Source organism: Carcharhinus amblyrhynchos, chromosome 16 (genome assembly GCF_965287045.1).
Source record: "Carcharhinus amblyrhynchos chromosome 16, sCarAmb.v2.hapA, whole genome shotgun sequence".
Classification (NCBI taxonomy): Eukaryota; Metazoa; Chordata; class Chondrichthyes; order Carcharhiniformes; family Carcharhinidae; genus Carcharhinus; species Carcharhinus amblyrhynchos.
In genome coordinates, this window is record NC_137339.1 from 27,301,504 (window position 1) to 27,324,518 (window position 23,015).

The 23,015-nt window shown below is 42.9% G+C and overlaps 1 protein-coding gene across 6 annotated transcripts in view; it reads left to right on the forward strand.

Annotated features, from left to right (window-relative positions):
* Positions 1–21,633, forward strand: part of LOC145353920 (DEP domain-containing mTOR-interacting protein-like) — a 72,771-nt gene extending 51,138 nt beyond the window's left edge. For 2 of the 6 annotated variants that reach the window (XM_080204910.1, XM_080204914.1), the window contains one exon: positions 15,001–21,633. In XM_080204910.1, the coding sequence (XP_080061036.1) occupies positions 15,001–15,126 (126 nt within the window). In that variant the 3' untranslated portion in view covers positions 15,127–21,633. Of the gene's footprint in view, positions 1–5,791; positions 6,286–8,874; positions 8,904–15,000 lie in introns of those variants that run through there. The other 4 variants (XM_080204911.1, XM_080204916.1, XM_080204909.1 and 1 more) reach the window with 4 other exon arrangements.
* The last annotated feature ends 1,382 nt before the right edge of the window (positions 21,634–23,015 follow it).

The following is a 23,015-nucleotide window of genomic DNA, read 5'->3' on the forward strand; positions in this document are numbered from 1 at the left end:
ATCAGGATGGTGAGTGATTTGGCAGGGAACCTCCAGGTGTGCCTGTTGCCCTTGTCCTCATAGTCATAGCAGTAATGGGTTTAGAAGGTGCTGCCTAAGGAGACTCACTGAGTTCTTGCAGTGCATCTTGCTGTCACTATTCATCAGTGGTGGAGGGAGTGAATGCTTGTGGAAGGGGTGTCAGTCAAGAAGGCTGCTTTATCCTGGATGGCGTCAAGAAAACATCACCATTTTTTGATGCACTTAACAGAATAAATTGTTTTATGTCCAGTTCAGCCATGGAGTGCCAAATCTGCCTTGACTTCATTGAGGAAAGACGTAGCCATGCAAACCACAAGTAGGTTTATGGTACCAGGTAATCGCTTCTTCTCAGTTACAGTGTTTATGGACACTCCTCTCATAATCACATTACCTTCTTCTGACCTGAATAGCAAGATGGATAAGCGCTATGTCAATAAGAACAAGTTCAAGCAAACAAAAATTTTGAAAATCACAAAACTTGGGAGGATGCCAGTCCTTGGTGTTGTGCAATTATTGTTGCCCACAGATCAGATAATTTGGTGAGCAGCAATACTGCATTCTAGCATTGGAGGGACCAGACTGCAAAAGCACCCTGACGATTTAATTAAGACAGCTAAATATTACCCATTATGTTCCATAAGTTGACTCAACTTTGGCCCACAAAGTGTTGATTAGCACAATACAACTTATAAGGCTGAATCTTGTTGTGACATTGGTCCAGATGTTGAGATCAGTGGTGAAGGTGCTTTGTTTCGTTACACTAAAAGCTGCCTGCAGACATTTCACAAGCTTGTGAGCAGTAACCCGCTTTCCTCAGACATCTGATCCAATCTGGTGTTCTCTCTAGGCGTGTGAACAGATTGAGGAATCCTCAAGAAGGGCCCAATTTTACCGTTTTGATTCTAAAGTCCTGAGTCTGGGAGTGTTTCAGATCCAACTTGTAAATCCTGTTCTCAGGCGCCCCCATCAGCCTGAAAAAAAGTTGCTAATCTGAATCGTGCTGTGGGCGGGGCAAATCACGCCCGAAACGCTGCTGCTCCGATTGGAGCCTTCAACTGCGCATGCGCAGTAAAAAGAACCCGACTGCCCAGACCAGTTGTGACCCCCTGCCCCACTTCTTCCCTCACTGATTGCCTGCATAGTGGCAGTGGACCCCCCCTACCCATGCTCTACGCCCCCCCCATCAGAGATCCATCTGGCCCGCCTCTCTCCTCCTCCCCTCACAGCCCCCCCCCCCCAATCAGAGAGTGATATAGAGTGATAAAGGTTTACAGTGTGGAAATAGGCCCTTCGGCCCAACTTGTCCATGCCACCTTTTTTTAAACCCCATGCTAATCCCAATTGCTCACATTTGGCCCATATCTCTCTATACCCATCTTACCCATGTAACTATCTAAATGCTTTTTAAAAGATAAAATTGTACCTGCCTCTACTACTATCTCTGGCATCTTGTCCCAGAAACTCACCACCCTCTGTATGAAAATATTGCCCCTCTGGACACTTTTGTATCTCCCCTCTCAGCTTAAACCAATGCCCTCTAGTTTTAGACTCCCTTACCTTTGGGAAAAGATATTGACTATCTAGCTGATCTGTGCCCCTCATTATTTTGTAGACCTCTATAAGATCACCCTTTAGCCTCCTACACTTCAGAGAAAGAAGTCCCAGTCTATCCAGCCTTTCCTTCTAACTCAAACCATCAAGTCCCGGTAGCATCCTAGTAAATCTTTTCTGCACTCTTTCTAGTTTAATAAAATCCTTCTATAATAGGATGACCAGAACTGCACCCAGTATTCCAAGTGTGGCCTTACCAATGCCTTGTACAACTTCAACAAGACGTCTCAACTCCTGTATTCAATGTTCTGACCGATGAAACCAAGCATGCCGAATGCCTTCTTCACCACTCTATCCGCCTGTCACTCCACTTTCAAGGAGCCTTGAACATGTACCCCTCGATCTCTTTGTTCTGTAACTCTCCCCAACGCTTTGCCATTAACTGAGTAAGTCCTGCCCTCGTTCAATCTACCAAAATGCTAAATGTCTAAATTAAACTCCATCTGCCATTCATCAGCCCACTTGCCCAATTGATCAAGATCCTGTTGCAATTGGAGATAACTTTCTTCACTGACCCGCCTCCCTCCTCCCCCCACCACCGATCTGAGTTAGAGAGCTGCCGGAAGCTCTGAACTTACCTCTTCAGAAGTTGGAGCACCTGAAACAGACCTTTGCTGAGCATGCCTGTTTTGCGCTGAATCTGGACGGGTGAACGTGATGGTAAAGGGGGAAACACAGGTAAGTTTGCGCGTCCAGCCCATTAAATCAATTTAAGTGCATGAAAATGCATTTAAATTGACATCGCGCTCGTTTTGGGCACAGTCCCAATCGCATCCATTTTTGGGCCTTGGTAATGGAATTGGCACGGACGTGGGCGCGAATCACACTCTTCGCCTCATGCTCAACTTTAACAAGTTTCCATGTCCAAAAACAGACGCAATGCAATGGTAAAATCTGTCCCTAAGATGCAGACTAAACCAAGAAGTATCAACTACAGGATTTCATTTACTGTATAAACATGTATAGAAAGCCAAATAAAGTGAAGGAATAAAGAATAAGGGCCTCTTGTCCTCACCCTTCACACCTCTTCACTCTCCAAACACGCCATGCCCCATCCATAGCACCTCATGGCAACTCCCATGGCTTATCATACTGTCCATGCCAACGTATGTCATTCTACCCGGGCCTTATGTCTCTTTATACACTCCATGCCAACCCATACCTCATCTCTATCACCATGGCTCCTTATAGTCTCCCTGCGAATTTATGCCAATCTATGACCACCCCCAGCCTTCACGCTTTGCCAATGCATCCTCCATGGGCAGAACTCAGGAACCATGCTGAGATGAAATAAATTAAAGTTCCAAGTGTCTATTACAAACTTCATGATATTAAAAAAACAACACTCTCAATAAAAGATCACTCAATACGTTTATATCCCTTCATTATTTATCATAATAAACATTTGTATTCATAACCCCACATCAAAGTCAGTTATTCCTATTCAAGTTCATGAGGCTGTCAGTCAAACTGTGAATTTACAGTAAAGCAAAAGTAAAGTTTATTTTTTAGTCACAATAGAGTCATAGAGTCGTAGAGGTTTACAGCATGGAAACAGGCCCTTCGGCCCAACTTGTCCCTGCTGACCTTTTTTCTTAAATCCCTAAGCTAATCCCAATTGCCGGCATTTGGCCCATATCCCTCTATATCCATTGTACCCATGTAACTATCCAAATGCTTTTTAAAAGACAAAATTGTACCCACCTCTACTACTACTTCTGGCCGCTTGTTCCAGAAACTCAAAACCCTCTGAAAAAATTGCCCCTCTGGACACTTTTGTATCTCTCCCCTTTTACCTTAAATCTATGCCCTCTAGTTTTAGATTCCCTTACCTTTGGGCTTTTATTAACACTACAATGAAGTTATTATGAAAATCCCCTCGTTGCCACACTACGGCGCCTGTTTGGGTCAATGCATCTAACTAGCATGTCTTTCAGAATGTGGGAGGAAACTGGAGCACCCAGAGGAAACCCATGCAGACATGGGAAGAAAGTGCAAACTCCACACAGATAGTGACTTAACCCGGGTCCCTGGCACTGGAAGCAGCAGTGCTAACCACTGTGCTACCATGCCACCCCCAGGCCTCCCTCCGACTGTGATACTGATAGGCTGTGGAAGCAGTCAAGCAGCTCCAGATCACCAGAAAGGATCTTATTACTGGTGATCATTTTGGAAACTCTGTGAAGATGTGAGGGAAACATCTTTTGGTGGGCAGCTCTTTGACTTTTCAACTTGACGAAGCAGGGAGATATGATCCGTTGGAAGCTGGGAGTGATTGTGGACTTGTCCTTTAAAGACTGTAATCCTGGAGAAAATCTATGATAATGTATATGTATGCTGCATGGTGTTATTGATTGTTTTAGGACAGTAATAAAGATTATCTTTTCAGTACTTCAGAGTACTGGTTGCCTATTTAGTAATGTTTAGGTGATGTTGCTTTTAGTTTGTTATAGTAAAAATGTTTAACTTGAAATCTTGTCACGTAATTCCACAAATTCCCTTTTAAAACTTCCAAGTCTCTGTGGGGATTGTAGCAGGAATGTCTCCAACCTGGATGGGAGGAGAGAGGTGCCACCCACTCAGGCATCCTTTGCCCAAAGGAGGGAGCCATCAGAGCAAAAGGGAGGGACCCATAGGGATCCATATCCCTGACTGGCCCCAACATCCAGCTGCGCTCATTTACATCCTGCGTTTCCAGGGACAATCTTCTTCATCAAACCTCCTTTAGTACCAGCGATGGCCACTCTTCCCAATGTGGAGATGCTCTACTCTGGCCAACAGCTCCGAGTAGGAAATCTCTCACAGCAGGAAATTGCCCCTGGTGAAGGCAGGAACCTTAGTGGCAGCCCGGTGGCACAGTGGTTTTAGCACTGCTGCCCCACAGTGCCAGGGACCCAGCTTTGATTCCTGGCTTGGAGTCTGCACGTTCTCCCCGTGTTGGCATGCGTTTCCTCTGAGTGCTCTGGTTTTCTCCCACAGTCTAAAAGATATGCTGGTTGGGTGAATTGAATTTAGCCCTGGGGTGCTAAATTTTTCCCAGAGAGGTGCCAGAGTGTGGCAGCTAAGGGATTTTCACAATAACTTCATTGCAGTGTTAATATGAGGTTATTTGTGACACTAATAAATAAATAATTATGACTGAATCACGTCAGTCCCAGAAATAGCTGAATTGGTGTTGCCATTGTTTCTCCAGCCAATGGACAAACCCACCATCATGATCATTGAATGCTGCCTGTTGCTTTTCAGTGATGTAAGACTGAATGCAGTTAAGAATTGACTTACAGTTGAGTGCATGAGCTTTGACTTTTCCAGGCATGTTTAGTGAATAAGTGCTACAGATTTGCACCTTTTCTTAGACTGGACATTAGAGTCCATCAGTGAGATATCAGTGTGGTGCAGTTGTGGAAGAGCAGTACAAGCTGGGTGCTAATTTCTAAGTTTTCACTTTTAGCTGCATGTGTGTAGAAGCTGGAAGTTGCTTTTTGATTTACTCCATTGTAATATTGAGCACATCTGCTTCAACAATAATTCTTAATGCGGAGACTGGGCTATCAAGTCTTTTTCACTACAACATTTAAATCAGGGTATGAAAAGATTAAAATTGTTTGAACCAATCTGACAGTATTTCTTATTGGAAATAAAATGAAAAGCACTACAACTAAAATAAGCATACAATTTCCAGGAGCAGTGGCCTATTTCAGAAGCAGTACTTGTTTTATTACTGATCCTTTGGTTGTTGTGCTTAGGGAATAATGCCAGATGCAAACCCGACTCAGTCCAGTATTAACTGGAAAGAGCTAGATTCATGCCTCAAGCAATGACAAATGAAATGTAACGATTGTTTTACTGCCAAGTTTCAGGCATTGAGCTTTAAACGAGGCAGGTAGTCTGACTTTATCTACTAGTGGTCAAATAGGAAATTATATTCTTTTACTATATTGTATTGCAGTTAAATTAAAATTAACTACATTTTAGAAACGAAATCTAGTGATTGAACAAGTAATGTTCTCCTCTGCCTCCATCAGCTGTTCAAAGGTTGGACTTAATTTTCAAAAACTAAAATATTTATTTAGAAATGACCAGAATGAAAAGATAATGAAAATGTTGAATATTTCAATTACTGTAAATCTCTCTATATGTCTATAAATTGTAACTTCAGACAGTCCATGTTGGGCCGGCACGGTGACACAGTGGTTAGCACCATCGCTTCACAGCACCAGGGACCCATGTGCAATTCCTGGCTCGGGCCACTGCCTGTGTGGAGTCTGCACATTCTCCCTGTGTCTGCATGAATTTCCTCTGAGTGCTCCAGTTTCCTCTCACAATCCGAACGATGCGCTGGTTATGGTAAGTTCTCCCTCAGCGTACCCAAACAGGTGCCTGAGTGTGGCGACTGGGGGATTTTCACAGTAACTTCATTGCAATGTTAATGTAAGCCTATTTGTGACACTAATAAATATACCGCATCGAATCACTGGTACTGACATTAAATACTTTCAGGATAGGCAGAAATTGGTTTCACTCAAATCAGATTAGCCGTTGCCCCCTTTTCAGATCACAGGACAAAGTACAACGGAACCAGACTTGCTGATGACGTAAAGGTGACACAAAGGAAAGCAAGTTGTGAGGGAGCTATAAAGAGACTGCAAAGGAATATAGGTAGGTTAAGCAAGTGGACAAACATTTGGCAGATAGAATATCATTTATGAAAATATGAGCTTGTCCACTTTAGCAGGAAGAATTTAAATGGAGAGAGCTTGCAGATTGCAGCAATACGGAGGGATCTAGACATCTTTGCACGTGAATCTCAAAAAGCTTGTGGGTACAGCAAACAGTTGGGAAGGCAATGAAATTTTTTTTATTGCTAGGGGGTGGAGTATAAAAATAAGAAGCTCAATACAATTGTAGAGGGCATTGGTGAGACCAAACCTGAAGAACTGTGCAGAGTTCTGGGCTCCTTATGTAGGGAAGGATATACTTGCATTGGAAGCCGTTCAGAGAAGGTTCATTTGGCTGATTCCTGGGATGAGTGGGTTGTCTTATGAGAAAAGTTGAGCTGGTTGGGCTCATACTCAATGGACTTTTGAAGAATGAGAGGTGACATTATTGAAGCAGATCGGATTCTGAGGGGGCTTGACAGGGTCGTTGCAAAGAGAATGCTTCCTCTCACTGGAGAATCTAGAACCCAGACACAATTTAAAAATAAACGGCTTTTCATTTAAGAAACATAGAAGATAGGAGCAGGAGGAGGCCATTTGGCCCTTCAAGCAGTAGGAGATGAGTACCTAACATTGTTCCTCAGTTTAAGAAGGGCACAAGAGACAATCTGGGAAATTACAGGCCTGTGAGCCTTGTATCAGTGGTGGGGCAATTATTGGAGAAGATTCTTAGGGACAGTGTGTACTCACAGCTGGAAGAAAATAGGCTTATTTGCAGCAGGCAGCATGGTTTTGTGAAAGGGGGGTTGTGTCTCACAAACTTGATTGAGTTCTTTGAGGAAGTGACAAAAAATGTTGACCAGGGCAGGGCAGTGGATGTTGTATGCATGAACTTCAGTAAAGCCTTCAATAAGGTTCCTTGTGGCAGGCTGATACAGAAGGTGAAGTCGCGTAGGATCCGAGGTGAGCTGGTAAGATGTACACAAAACTAGTTTGGGCTTAGAAAGCAGAGAGTAGCAGTGGAAGGATACTTTTCTAACTGGAGGTTAGAAAAGCGGTGACAAGCGGTGTTCCATAAAGATCAGTGTTGGGGCCCCTATTGTTTGTAATATATATAAATGATTGGAGGAGAATGTAGGCAGTCTGATTAGCAAATTTGCAGATGATAAAAAAGTTGGGTGAGTAGCGGATAGAGAGGAAGATTGTCAAAGGATACAGCAGGATATAAATCAGCCAAAAGATGGCAGATGGAACTTAACCCAGATAAATGTGTGGTGATGCGATCTGGAAGGTCTACTGCAGAAGAAAAGTATGCAGTAAATACGTAGGGGCCTTAGAAATATTAGCAAACAGAAGGATCTAGGCATACAGATCCATAGTTCCCTGAAAGTGGCAACTCAGATGGACAACGAGGTCAAGAAGGCGTTTGGCATGCTGGTTTGGTCAGGGTGTTGAGTATAGCAATTGGCAAATCATGTTGCAGCTGTATAAGACTTTAGTTAGGCCACATTTGGCATATTGTGTACAATTGTATTTGCCATTGTAGCCGAAGGATGTTGAAGCATTGGAAAGGGTGCAGAAGGGATTTCCCAGGATGTTGCCTGGTTTGGAGGATATGGACTATGAGGAAAGATTGAACAAACTTGGATTGATTTCACTGGAGTGTCGGAGGATGAGGGGAACCTGATAGAGGTTTACAAGATTACGACAGGCTTGGATAGAGTGGGTAGTCAAAGTTTTTTCCAAGGGTTGAAAGGTCAATTACTGGGGGTCATAAGTTGAAAGTGAGAGTGAGAAAGTTTAAAAGAGATGTAAATGGCAGGTTTTTCACACAGAGGGTGATGTATGCCTGGAATGTACTGTTGGAGAAGGTAGTGGAAACAGATTCTGTAATAATTTTCGAGGCATCTGGATTGATGCATGAATAGGCAGGAAATAGAGGCATATGGGCCACATAGAGGCAAGAAAATTTTAAATTAGGGATACATCTGTATCGGTACACACTTGGTGGGCCAGAGGGCCTAATCCTGTGCTGTACTGTTCTTTGTTCATGAGAGATTTCTTCTTTAAAAATCATTAGTCTTTGGAATTCTTTTCTCCAAAGAGCCCTGGAGGCTGGATCATTGGGTCCATCCACAGCTGAGTTAGATAGATTTTTGACTGACAAGGGAATCAAGGATGATGTGGTAGGCAGGAAAGTGGAGTTACAGTTGCATTGAATCAGCCATTCAGTTATTGAATTGCAGAGCAGGTTCAGTGGGCCAAATGGCCTACCCTTGCTCTTATTTCTTATGGTCTTAAGAAAGTCAAGAGTAAAGTAGCGAGGGCAAAATATATTTCTGTAAACTAAAATAAAAAGGTGTTGATTATTCTGCCGACCCTGAAGCGTCAGCATAAAAGGAGACTATTTGGCATCATGCCACTGCTAGCTGCCCATCATAGCTATTTATGCTAATCTAAAGTCTTTCCCGCTGCCTTTTAAAATGTTTTTTAGCCTTTCATCTAATTCCTTCTTAAAAGTTGTGCTTGAATCAGCTTCCATAGCAATTTATAATGATGCAATTCATATTCATGTAACCTACAGAATGAAAATCCATTTGCAGCCAGCGCAAGGTAATATCTGAAAATATTGTCTTTTATTGAAGAAGTACAGTAATATTCTGTTGCAACCCACTGAAACCATCCCTGATTTTCACTACACAGAAATCATTAACAATCCACTTTGATGTACAAAGTGTCTCTCTATTGCTCCCCCTGCTGTGTGAAGTGTGTTACTGCTGGATTTCTTTTGTATGATCATTTATTTTGTATGATAGTGTTTAAGTTTTTTTTAAAGTTTTTGTTTTATTAGTCACATGTAGGCTTACATTAACACTGCAATGAAGTTACTGTGAAAATCCCCCACTCTCCACACTCCAACACCTGTTTGGGTGTACTGAGGGAGAATTTAGCACGGCCAATTTGCCTTCCAAGCACATTTTTTTCAGACTGTGGGAGGGAACTGGAACACCCGGAGGAAACCCACACAGACAGTGAGCCAAGCTGGAAGTCGAACCCGGGTCCCTGGCACTGTGAGGCAGCAGTACTAACCACTGGCCTGCCGTGCTACCCCTAATGGGTTTCAGTTATCAGTTTCAGGCAGCACGGTGGCACAATGGTTAGCAGTGCTGCCTCACAGTGCCAGGGGCCTGGGTTCAATTCCTGGCTTGGGCTATTGTCAGTGTGGAGTTTGCACGTTCTCCCTTTGTCTGCGTGGGTTTCATCCGGGTGCTTTGGTTTCCTCCCACAGCCTGAAAGGTGTGCTGGGAAGGTGCAATGGCCATGCTAAATTCTCCCTCAGTGTGCTGGAGTGTGGTAACTATGGGATTTTCACAGTAACTTCATTGCAGTGTTAACATAAGCCTACTTGTCTTTAATAAAGAAGCTTTAACTTTCTTTATATTTTAATTTGTTCACAAATTTTAACTTTGAAGTTTTTGAGTCAACATGCCACGCCACTGGGCCAGCAGATTTATAGACGACAGCACAGCTCTACATGCTTCCATCACTGACCAGCAGTGGCACAGGGATCTTTTTAACCTAGGCTCAGAATTTCCTTGGAACTATGGTGGTTATAGTGCCACAGAGATTTTGGGAATAGTTGCATGAATGACTTATACCACAAATTACTTTACACCACATGTTACTGAGATTTCTACATTGCTTCACGGCAACTGCTCAAGGGGAGGTGATGGCCCAGTGGTATTATCACTAGACTATCAATCTAGACACTCAGCTAATGTTCTATGGGACCCAGATTCCAATCCTTCCACAGCAGATGGTGAAATTTGAATTCAATAAAAAATATCTGGAATTAAGAATCTACTGACGACCAAGAAACTATTGTTGATTATCAGAAAATCCCATCTGGTTCACTAATGTCCTTTAGGGAAGGAAATCTGCCTTCCTTACCTGGTCTGATCTACATGTGACTCCAGAGCCACAGCAATGTGTTGATACTCAACTGCCCTCCAAGGGCGTCTGGGAATGGGCAATAAGTGCTGGAGTCTTGTGAGCAATTTTGGGCCCCGTATCTAAGGAAGGATGTGCTAGCCTTGGAAAGGGTCCAGAGGAGATTCAAAAAAATGATCCTTGGAATAAAGAGCTTGTTGTTGAGAACTCTGGGTCTCTACTTGTTAGAGCTTAGTAGGATGAGGGGGGGATCTTATTGAAACTTACAGGATACTGCGAGGCCTGGATAGAGTGGACCTGGTTTCTGGGAAAAACTAGAACCAGAGGGCACAACCTCAGGCTGAAGGGATGATCCTTTAAAACAGAAATGAGGAGAATTTCTTCAGCCACAGAATGATGAACTTGTGGAAATCTTTGCAGCAGAAGGCTGTGGAGGCCAGGTCATTGAATGTTTTTAAGACAGAGATAGATGGGTTCTTGATTAATAAGGTGGGGGGGGGGTCAAAGTTTATGGGGAAAAGGCAGGAGAATAGGAAATATCATCCATGATTGAATGGTGGAGCAGACTCGATGGGCCGAGTGGCCTAATTCTGTTCCTATGTTTTATGGTCTTATGGTCTAGCCAGTGACGTCTATGTCCCATGAATGAATAAAAAAAAAGTTATAGTTGCTCCTCCCTCCTATCAAAATCAAAGACAATCTCAAATTCCCCAGAATTATGTCTGCTTTGATGGCCGCTGCCATACAGGCTGGTGCTGCTGGGTTATAGAAATTTGCTGGTGTGTAACAGATTGATGCTGCTGGCCTAAGAGTTTGTAAAAATATTCAATCGCTTAGCAGATTGTCCATATCAGAGATATCTATTTATCATATTAATATCTTGTTCATAATATCGAGCGGGCACAAGAGAAAACCAGCTTTAACATTAAACTCAGGAATAACCACCATTGAAATAAATTTATTTGTTGTCTCTATTCTAAAGGAATCCTTGAGGGTATATTATTTTTACTGCACTTTTAGCAATTTAACTTTAATCCTATACTTCAATTAAAGATGCTGTCACAACCAGACATTTTACCCCAACTGATATAATTTTTATATTAATATATATTGAGTTTGAGTGCTAAGCGTAGATTACAACCAGTAATGAAATATGGCTAGAGATTTCACAGTTCAGCAGATAACTCTATTCAAAGGTTTGAATTTTTCTATTCCTAAAATGGAGCCTTCTGTGTGTTTTTCTTCATTATTCAAGAAGCCATTTAACTTGAAAGTATAGTTCCAGCAGGGTAGTTTTAAGTATCATTATGTTGAAATGTAAGCACAAAATCAAATATGTAAAATTTGAGGTCTATCCCAAAATAACACACCACAAAATTCCAATCTATGTCCGAATGGATCAAGACCCAGGAAAACATTTGTTAGGCAAGTGGCAAGTAACGTTCGCACCACACAAGTGCCAGGCAATGACCATATCCAAAATAAGAGAGAATCCAATCATTTCTTCTTGAAATTCAAAGGCATTAGCAATGCTGAATCCCCCCACTATCAACTTCCTGGGGGTTAGCATTGATTAGAAACTGAACTGGACCAGCTATATAAATACTGTGACTACAAGAGGTCAGAGGCTGGAAAATCTGCAGAGAGTAACTCACTGCCTGACTCCCCAAAGCCTATCTTTTTTCTACAACACCCAAGGCAAGAATGTGATGGAATGCTCTCCATTTGCTTGGTGAATTCAACTCCAACAAGCATGACACCATCGAGGACAATGCAACCCACTGTTTGGCAGCCCATTCAACATGTCTAACACTGATGAATGGGGGAAGTAGTGAGTACCGTCTACAAGATGCACTGAAGCAAGTACCAAGTCTCCATCGACAGCACCTTCAAACCCCTGACTTCTGCCACCTAGAAGGATAAGGGCATCAGAAACGTAAGAACAACACCAGCTGCAAGTTATCCAAGACACTCACCTTCCTGATTTGGAGGTATATCATCATTCATTCATTCATTATCGCTGGGTTAAAATCCTGGAACTCCTTCCCAAACAGCCCAGTAGGTGTACCTACACTACATGGACTGCAGTGGTACAAGATAACAGCTCAACACCACCTTCTCAAGGACAATTAGGTATGGGCAATAAAAATGCTGGACTAACCAGCGAAGCCCACATCCTGTGAAGCTATTAAAAAAATAATCTAAATCAGCTGAAGATGCATTTCCTGGAGCTCCTACCCCAAATTCAGCAAATAAGAGTCATTAAATCAAAGCTATAAGTTTATAAGCCTCGGAACAATAGTAAGTATTAGGGCAGAGTATAAATCAGAAAATTAGAGGTGTATTTGGTAAGCATAATGCAATAATTGTGTGAACCTTAATCTTCATATTAACTAGGAAAATCAAACTTTCAGTAATAGTGTGGAGGATGAATTAATGGAATGTATGCAAGAAAATTCTCTGGAACAGCATGCTCAGAAACCAACTATGGAAACAGGCTATTTTGGATTTAGTAATGTGCAATTAAAAGGGTTAATTAATTATAGTGTAGGAATGGAGCCTCTGGGGAAGTGTCACCAATGTGTAATATAATTTTATGCTGAGCTTGAGAGTGCTTTTGTTTAGACCAAAAGACACCTCCGAGGAGTTGTGACCCAGAGTCTGATTTTGGGAACTTTATGACAGGTAAGTTTCAAAGGTCTAACCCATGCTCCCTCCATGTCCTCACAAACCTATGCCCCTCCACACCCACCAGCATCTTCCATGCCCACCAACCCAGAATGCACTATATACAAAACCAATGAGCCAGAAAATAACAGATCGCCACACATCTGTTTCTTCAGATGGCCTCATTATGAATGCATCGCTGAACTTCAAGTGCACTAATGGATTAGTTTAACACGGGTTTGTTTATATAGCTTGAAAGGAGGGCTTGTTTTGATTCATTGACATCTTTATGAGCATGTAATAATTTATTTTTTCTTTGAACAGTTTTTTCTAATGTCTATGTTTGTTTAGTGAAAATTAAACGCTATGAAGCAAGGTAAAGCTTCTGCTATTAATACTACCAATGGCTTGGGCTGATTGACACAGATTCTTTCTTCCCTGCTTTTTAGATATGAATACATGAATTAAAAGCAGGAGAAGGCCAATTGGCTCCTCAGGCCTGTTCCACCATTTAATTAAGATAACGATTGATCTGCTTGTAACTTCCTGTAGACTTTGGAATTGCAATGTTGGGGCCAAATAGTCCTGAGCCTGCCCTTGCTGAGAGCCAGACCAGCAGAGCTACTTTCCTGGAGATTGCCCCTTCATCATACTATCCTGTTAAGAATGGCAAGCAGGCCTGCAGTACTGCTGGTCCAACGCTGCCAGCTCCAACCTGTGGTAGAGTGGGCCACTTCCATGGAACTGGCAGCCTTCACACCCAGGGGAGGATGGGGGTGGAGGTTCACTCGTCCACTGGAAAAATATTGGTGAGCCCTTAACTCGTGTCTTAATGATTTAAATTAGCTGCTCCCTGTGTGGGGTGGGCAGCTGATCTGCATCCTATCCTGTCCCTGGGAAAGCTCCTCACCAATGGGAATGTGGAACTGAGCCACGACAGATCAGCCATGATCTTATTGAATGGCGGGGCAGGCTCGAAGGGATAGACGGCCTACTCCTGCTCCTATTTCTTATGTTCTGATGTTCTTATGAAAACAATGCACAGCTTCCAGACGTGGCACATCACTATTTTCCTTCCACACCACCTTCAAACCCAACAGTATGTGGTCAGGTAAATTTAGCTCTTTATTTTGTTTCCTGTTTCTGTTTGGCATTGAATTCACCATTCTGACTTACACTTAGAACCATAGAACATTACAGCACAGAAACAGGCCTTTTGGCCCTTCTTGGCTGTGCCGAACCATTTTTCCGCCTAGTCCCTCTGACCTGCACCTGGACCATATCCCTTCACACCCTTCTCATCCATGTACCTGTCCAAGATTTTCTTAAATGTTAAAAGTGAGCCCGCATTTACCATTTCATCTGGCAACTCATTCAACACTCCCACCGCTCTCTGTGTGAAGAAGACACCCCTAATATTCCCTTTAAACTTTTCCCCTTCACCATGAGCACTTCCTTCTGCTTTTCATTGTACAGTCTGATTTTTAAAAAAATTTTATTCATTCGTGGGACATGGGCATCGCTGGCTGGCCAGCATTTATTGCCCATTCCTAGTTGCCCAAGAATAGTTGAGAGTCAACCACATTGCTGTGGCTCCGGAGTCACATGTAGGCCAAACTAGGTAAGGACAACAGATTTTCTTCCCGAAAGGAGAACTAGATGAATTTTTCTGACAAACAACAATGGTTTTATGGTCACCAGTAGGTTCTTAATTCCAGATACTTTTTATTGAATTCAAATTCCACCATTGGCTGTGGCAGGATCCAAACCCAGGTTCCCAGAACATTTGCTGAGTTTCTAGATTAGTAGTCTGGCAGTAATACCAATTAGCCATTGCCTTCCTCTTGGTTAAGGAGATATACAATTACCCAACCTGTTCACCTTGTTGGTGACACTACGACTTTTTTATCTTGCATGTCCAACAGTTTGCGGGCAACATTCATTGGGATGCCACAGCCAATGTGTGGGTTCAACTGCAAGTAGGATGAACAAAGAGAGGGGTTAGGAATAGCTCGGTGCTGCAGTGTGAAAGCTATCATTCAGTATATCTTTTACATTCACATTTTTCACGGGATTTTCTTTTTCCTATCAGGTCAGACAGTTTGTTGTTTCTGCGAACAGCAGGCACGTAATGCATTTGGACTATAAAGCAGTCAGCAACATCATCATGACAGGACCTCGCACACTAGTGATGGAAGTTATGGAAGCAATTGAATGATGAAGATGGTGTTTGATCAGAAAGCTAGTTGATTTTCACATCTATTCTCCGAAAGCAAAATGGTTTCAAGTGCTACAGCCTAGGAATCATTATTGATAAATATAGTAGACAAAGGCTTACGCGTTTGCATGAAGTTCCTCATTTATTCTAAATGTCAGACAGATGTGTGAAATATTTGTCGACTAATCACAAGAACAGCAATTTTTCAGCCAATATTCACCCACTGGGAAAGTGTTCATACACATTTAATCTGTTTTATTGTATATTTATGATTTTTTTTCTTTGCTCATCTTTTCTTGCCCTGGGCGGTTTCTGCTGACATCTTTTGTTTGTAGAGCTTACCAACTCTCTTCACCTGGTGTGGAAATAAGAGTTGCAGTTCTTACATTTCCAATTAATACTTTTCTGTAACTTTGATGTCATTTTAAAAAGCCCATCCTGTAATCTTTGTTGGAATGTGACACTTGCAAGAAATAAAATGACCTCCCACTGAAAGAAGGCTGGAGCCAGGCCAGATCGGAAGCAACAAGGTCGCTCTTCCCTAATAAAAATGAAAAGCTGGCACTGGTCCACACTTCCATGTTACCATTGAAAATAATCCTTGCTTATCTGAACATGGAATTAGCAGAATTGGGTTTTAACTAGTTTCTTCCAAAACCAGCAGCCTTCTCTCCACTCTTGACAGAGCACTCACCCTGTTCTATGTCAGTGTTTCCATTGCCCATCTCACCTATCACAAAAAAGGAACAGTTATAAAAACACAATGTATGCCTCTCCATTTTCCTCTTTACGGATGCAAAACTACCAGGGGTGGAAAGCAGCTTATACGTGTTTTGTAAAATACTGACTCTGCTCTCAGTGTCCTAGGTCACATCCCAATTCATTCATTAGAAATAAAATTCATGCTGTCACCAAAAACATTTCACACAATCCAAGCACGTTCAGGTTACATTTATTCAGCACTGTTAAAGCGCAGTTGCAGAGGAAGACTGACTGACTGACTGACTGCCAGTAAAGCACCTTTGCTTCAAATAGTTGAGGTTTAGGCATTGTTGCAGCTAATCATTTCCTCTTTTAAGGACTGAGCCAAGTGTCAGATTATAGCAGGTTCTTGTGCTGTGTGCTGCATGAAACTGCCCAACGGATGGAGGAAAAGGAGATTTTCAAACCATAGATTATCAAGGCAGAAAGGGAGAGGGAAATATTTCAATCTGGTCTAAGCCAATTATAAAAACAGAAAATGCTTTGAATATACAGCAGGTCAGGCAGCATCTATGGAGAGAGAAAAATCATGAATGGGCCAAGTCTTCCGCTGAATGGCATTTATAGTGGGATTGCTAGTCTGGCGATCCACATTTCTCACTTGGATTTCCAACCCAGGCCTGTTGAGAAATGTGGAGTCCTTCCACCGGACAGTAGAAGTTTTAAGTGGTTTATTTACTGATGTCAAGAGTCAACTTACATTAACACTATCATGAAGTTATTGTGAAAATCCCCTTGTCACCACAATTTGGCACCTTTTCGGGTATACTAAGGGAGAATTTAGCATGGCCAATGCATCTAACCAGCACATCTTTCAGACTGTAGGAGGAAGGTGGAACTCTGCGCAGATAGTGACCTGGGTCACTGAGGCAGCAGTGCTAACCAGGGAAACAAAGCCACCTTCTCTTTTTATAGAAGTAGCTGCTGTTTTTGGATAAGATTTAATGTCTCAGCCGTTTTGTCAAGTTAGGAGAGAAGGAAAGTGCCTAAAGTAATTGGATGAGGGCATATGGAGATTAAGGGGAGGGATTGGATGGTCGTGGGGGTAGTCAGGAGGTGACGGGAGTCATGAAGTGGTTGGGTGGCCAGGGTGGGTTGTGTGGGGGGGAGGATGGTGTCAGGAGAGTAGTTGGGTAGGAGTGGATGGAGGTGAAAATTCCAGTGGGGGGATTGGAGTGTCTGTGACCTAGTTATCAAAAAAGAGTTAGAACTAGTCTTAATTCTCCATCTTTTCCTGGGTAACTGTTCTGCTAAGTGGGAACCATCCAAAATTTCTAACTTCAAATCAGAGTTTCAGTGGATTTCAGGCACAGGGCAATTGCCCAATAGAAGTTGAAACTTAGCGGGCAATTCCCACATAGTTCTTGTGTGAGGACTACCAGGAGGTCTTACAGTACATCTTCCAGGGTAACTCCACTGTGTAAACCTCCAGTGGAAGACCTGTGTTCATCTTTTCTGTCTCCCCATTCTCTTCTACCCTCAGCTCCAACAATCAGTGCGAGGATATCATGAACATTTGTCATAAGATCAAAACCACCCAATCAGCTGTTACCTGCCTCCCTTCAATCGGCCCATTGGGCCAGATTTCCTCTAAACATCACCACTGGTCCAGTTCTGAAATTGCATCTTCCGTTCCTTTTATTTCGCCTCATGCTCTCTCCAAGCTCGTCCTGTCCATTAGACCCACCTTCTGCTCCCTTGACCTATTAAACTGCTGACCACCCAACTTCCCTTCCTGGTCCCCATGTTTGTGAATAAGCTTAATGCTTCTCTCTGTTCAAATGTTGCCCTCTCTCCTTTAATTGTGCTATCATTGGCCCTCTCAAAAAAAGCAAGCCTTGTCCCCTGTGTGTTTGCAAACTATCGCCCCCAATTCCAACCCTCCTTTTCTCCAAAGTCGTTGAACATATTTTTAACTTGTCTTTAAACCGCCCAGATCCATGTCCATAGAACCATAGAATCCTTACAATGCCATTTGGCCCATTGAGTCTGCACCATCTCTCCGAAAGAGCAGCTTACCCAGGCCCACCCTCCCACCCTATCCCCGTAAGGCCACACATTTACCATGGCTAATTTACCTAACAGACATATATTCGGACTGTAAGAGGAAATCAAAGCATGTGGAGGAAGTCCATGCAGACAGTGGGAGAATGCTCAAATTTCCAAACAGACAGTCACCCATGGCTGGAATCGAACCCATGTCCCTGGTGCTGTGAGGCAGCAGCATTAACCACTGTGCCACCATGCTGGCCATAATTCCTGGAAACCTGTTTGAAATCCCTGAGTATGAATCTCTTCAATAAGGTTTCTGTCCATGCTATAGTTCTGACCAAAGTTACAAATGTGACTCTGATTAAGTTAAACCATCTCTCCTCATCCTTCTCCACTAGCCTGCAGTCTTTGGCACATTTGACCAAAACATCTTCCTCCAAAGCTTCTACACTATTACCCAGCTGAGGCACTCTCACCTGGTTCCATTCTTATCTATATCATTGTAGCCTGAGTACCCCTTGCAATGGCTTCTCCTCCTGCTCCTGCATTTGGTATGCTCTTCAACATTACGTTTGGTATTCCCCAAGGATCTATCCTTAGCCCCCGCCCCCCCCATCCACTTGTTGTTCCTTTGTCATAGTTCTCACATTTATGCTGATGATTCTTAGCCCTAGCTCACTACCACTTCACCACTATTGCTAGTTTAGCAGGCTGCTTATCTGACATCCAATATTGGATGAGCAAAACTTTCCTGCTGGTAGCAGGTCTGGGAAGTCCCAGCCAGAGTTAATGTTTTGAGATTATCTTTAAAGCTCCCACTAAGCTGCTCCATCTGACATTCCCAGGATAGATGCAGTGTGAGTTAGTTACAGAAGTAAGATCTCTCTGCACTGTCCCATCAAACACGCTGAGGGCAGGAAAAAATGTTGAAAAAAATCACTTCTGTCGTGCACTTTGTTGTTAACAAAGTCGCATACTTAGAACCATAGAATGGTTACAATACAGGCCATTCAGCTCATCATGGCTGTGTTGGCTTGTAGCAAAAGCAAGCCATCTAGGCCCATTTCCCTGCCTTTCCCCTGTATCATAGAATCCTACAGTGCAGGAGGAGGCCATTTGGCCCATCAAGCCTGCATCAACAACAATCTCACCCAGATCCTATCCCCATATATTTAACCTGCTAATCCCCCTGCCACTAAGGTCAATTGAGCATAGTAAATCAATCTAACCTGTACATCTTTGGACTGTGGGAGGAAACTCGTGAAAACTCCACACAGCCTAGTGACCCAAGCCAGGAACCAAACCTGGGTCCCTGGCACTGTGAGGCAGCAGTGCTAATCTCTGTGCCACTGTATCATCCCTGAATCTCCCTCCACCACCCTCTCAGGCAGTGCATTCCAAATCCCAAACAATCACTCCATAAGCTTTTGCCAATCACCTTAAACACCTGCCCTCTGGTTCTTAACCCTTCCATCAACAGTTTCTCATGGACAGCACCTTTGGAAGGTCTACAGTATGTTGAGTTAATCAGTCTCATTCAGAGTAGCACAGGAGTTGCTAAATTAACTTTAGGGTGCTTTGGTTCAGTAGAAATGAATAATGCTCCAAGGTACTCATTATTGGTTGGTATTGAGTGCTGTATTAGAAACATGTGTTGATAAACACTGAATGATGACAGCATCAGACACAGGTGAGATTGCCTCAATGGACGGTAGCTGACTAAAACTCCCCAATCGGCAAGAGAAATGAGTACACAGCTGAGTAAGCAAAAGAAAATAAACTGGAGTGGCAGGTGGAATCTTTATTTTCATTTTCATCTATATTTGATTTCTGTAATCATTCACCAATATCAGGTTAAATGATAGACAAATACGGAAAATGCTGGAAAATTTCAGCAGATCCGACAGCATCTGTGGAGGGAGCATTTCGAGTCTAGATGACCCTTTGCCAGAGCTCGAACGAACTCTGGACTTGAAACATTGGCTCTATTCTTTTCCCACAGATGCTGGCAGACCGGCCGAGATGTTCCAACGTTTTCTGTTTGTGTTTCAGATTCTAGCATCCACATTTTGCTTTTATCGAAATGATCGTGAGAGTCGATAGTCAGAGCTAAGCTGCTCTGAAAAAGTCATATAAACTCGAAACGTTAACTCGTTTCTCTCTCCATAGATACTGGGCTTTTCCAGCATTTCTGTTTTTATTCCAGATTCATTGTATTTTGCTCTGACTTCTGCACCTGCCTTGCGGTTACGAAGAACAGGGAGGCGGCAGGGGCGGGGGGAACCTACTTTTGGCCATTTAGTTCCCCTTTGCGGGACAAACACGCCACAACTGTCTTTCCAGTGCAGGTAGCATGTGCAGCTTGGAATCTGCTGAAAGAGCCAGCTATCGCTCAATATGATAGCACAAGAAATACAACTAATGTTGTGCATGAGCAAGAACTTTGCTTCCTGCAGTTTTGTTATCCGCAGACGCGGCCAAACATTTTTGGTTGTGTGATGCCTGTTTATTTAAATGTGCGGTAACCCTAATTACTTTGGCGTGGCCACACACGCACGATGAACATAGAGAGGATAATATGTGAGCAGCCTGGGTGGTATCTTCTGAGTTGCTACACGGCTAGGGATTACTGATTGTAACTAATACACTAATGTCTTTGCTAATTTGCAGTTGAGTACAAAAGCCAATGGCAGTGATAACCTGAGACAGGCACAAAGTCAATATTCATGATCTAGGTGAATTCAGTTCCCCAGCAAGGTTGTATCGTAAATTAGCTGAACCTTCTGTTATATGCTGACCTCTCACATGTTAACAGAAGATTTAACTGTTGAAAGAGTCCTCCGACTCCATCAGCGTATTGCTTATAATGACTGTCATTACTGCATAAAGCCAAGAGGTGGTGCTCTAAGTGACTTCCGCAATTTGAAATTAACATGAAAAGTGAGACAAGTTCTTTAGTTTGTCCCTCTGTAGGTATCACTTTTTTAGCTTTGTTGGGTGAGCAAACGAGCTTTATCCAGAGACAACAGCCAACGACAAAAATAAAATTTGCACCAAATTGATATAGATCAGTCGTACATTGGAAAAACAGTCAAAAAATTAAAACCAGACCTTTTCAGGGACAAAATTAAGGAACATTTCTACAGTCGAAAAATGATTTATTTATTTAGCCAATGCAAAGTCCCTAAGCCAGGCAGTTTCTTCCAGTCGTGCTGTGTTGAGTGCAGTTGACCTTGGCTGAGTCTGTGGATTGGACACTTCTATAATGTGGTGCGTAGTTTGCTCACAGGGAGCTGGCACTAATGCCCCATTTGTGGATGTTGGTAAAATAGAGGTCATGGCTGGTCCTGAACCTGTTGGGGATGGATCACTCTTTCTTTGGAAGGCTGAAACCAGGCAGTTGTTGGATTGGGTTTGAGATCAAGTACTTGTCCGTCGTGTTCAATGATACCCATTTATTTGTCCAGGTGGAACTTGTGTTGAAGTCCTGTGTGGGGGTGGGGGTGGGGGGTGGAATTTTCAGAAAGGAACTGAAGTTTGGAACTCTCTTCCACAAAAGACAAATAATGCTCGTCCAATTGTCAATTTTAAATCTGTGATTGCTGGATTTTCATTATCCACATGTATTAGGGGATATGGGCAAAGGTTGCTATGTAGTGTTAGGTTGCAGATCAGCCATGGTCTCATTGAATGGCGGATGTACTTGAGGGCTTTCCTATATTTGTAACAAAATGCATTGCTGAGACACCAATTTCAAATAAGTAATAAATATTTAAATCACAACTGAATTGAGCTTACTCCATAAGTCATTACTAGTTTTGTCGTCTGGGTGTTTTTAAATATCTTTGACTGTCCCAATAATTTAATGCAATTGTTATGTTTGGTAACTAATTAATTAATCTCAATAACATAAAGTTAGGAATCATTTTCCTGAATGAACAGTTGGAGGATCAAGAACTAATATTACATCAGAACATTAACCAAAATCCCCAACACAAACTGAGGCTACCAGCTTCAAACTGCCTCAACTAGAACGATGGGATGAATCTTCCTGTCCCAAATCAGAATGGAATGGAGGTTGGACAACAAACAAAATAGTGCTGCTGGCCCTGTGCGATTTGCAGCCTCTAATCCCAGATCTATGAACTTCCCCAAGGATGGAAACTTGAAGATCTTCTCATTTGTAAAGACCGAACACTGTCCGGAATGTGGGTCACTTCTCTGATGTCCCAGCTCCATCTCCCCTCCCCCCAGCCACTAATGATGGCAGTCACATCTCTAGAGTCACTAAGTATCCAATGCTTCCCCTACCCCAGCAGGCTAGACAGTATAAAATTGGTCGCTATGGCAGCAGCACCATGCCTACCTCCTGCCCACCCCCACTGGCATTTTAACCATCTTGGGATAGACAGTGACAGGTTTGCTCCTCCATGGGCCAATTGAGGCCCTTAAGTGGTCAGTCGATGGGCACTTAATGGCCTCATCCTGTTGCCTTTAGATTTTTTCCATGGTGGGAGAGGTCCAAGACATGTGTCCAATTTATGGCCTTGTGGGCAGATCATGGAGTGGTATCTCCTGTTTGGCCACCCTATAACCAATAGAGATCCCAAACAAAATATTCCCAATCCCCTATGTTTCTCCTCTTACCACACCCTGTTGATCCACCTCTGCCCACCCTATCATTGCCTGGACCTGCCAGCTTGACCCTATGAGACCCTGGAGATATCAAAAAGGCTGCGTTCCATTGGCATCTCCTCATCAGAACTGCACGCCGGTGGCTCCCAGTGGTACTGTTGTTCTTGGGTGGCAGGGAATCCTCTCTAAAGGTGCTGAAAATCCTTCTCACGTCAATTAAAGGCCCATCGGCCATCGAGTATCTATGGGATGAGCTAGCCAATTGTAGGTGGCTTTGCCCCAAACATTATGACCATGGCCTCTCCTGGAAAAATTCAGATCAAAAACATAATAATCTAATGACATGAGTGTAAGTAAGTGTTGCATTCACTACACATCCATCACATCTGTCACACCATCATACTTGAAATCATCACTTGAAATTGCACATCAGGCTTACACCTGATTGTCTAAAATTTGATATTCATGAAAAGGATTGCATCTGAATGAGAAGGAATCTG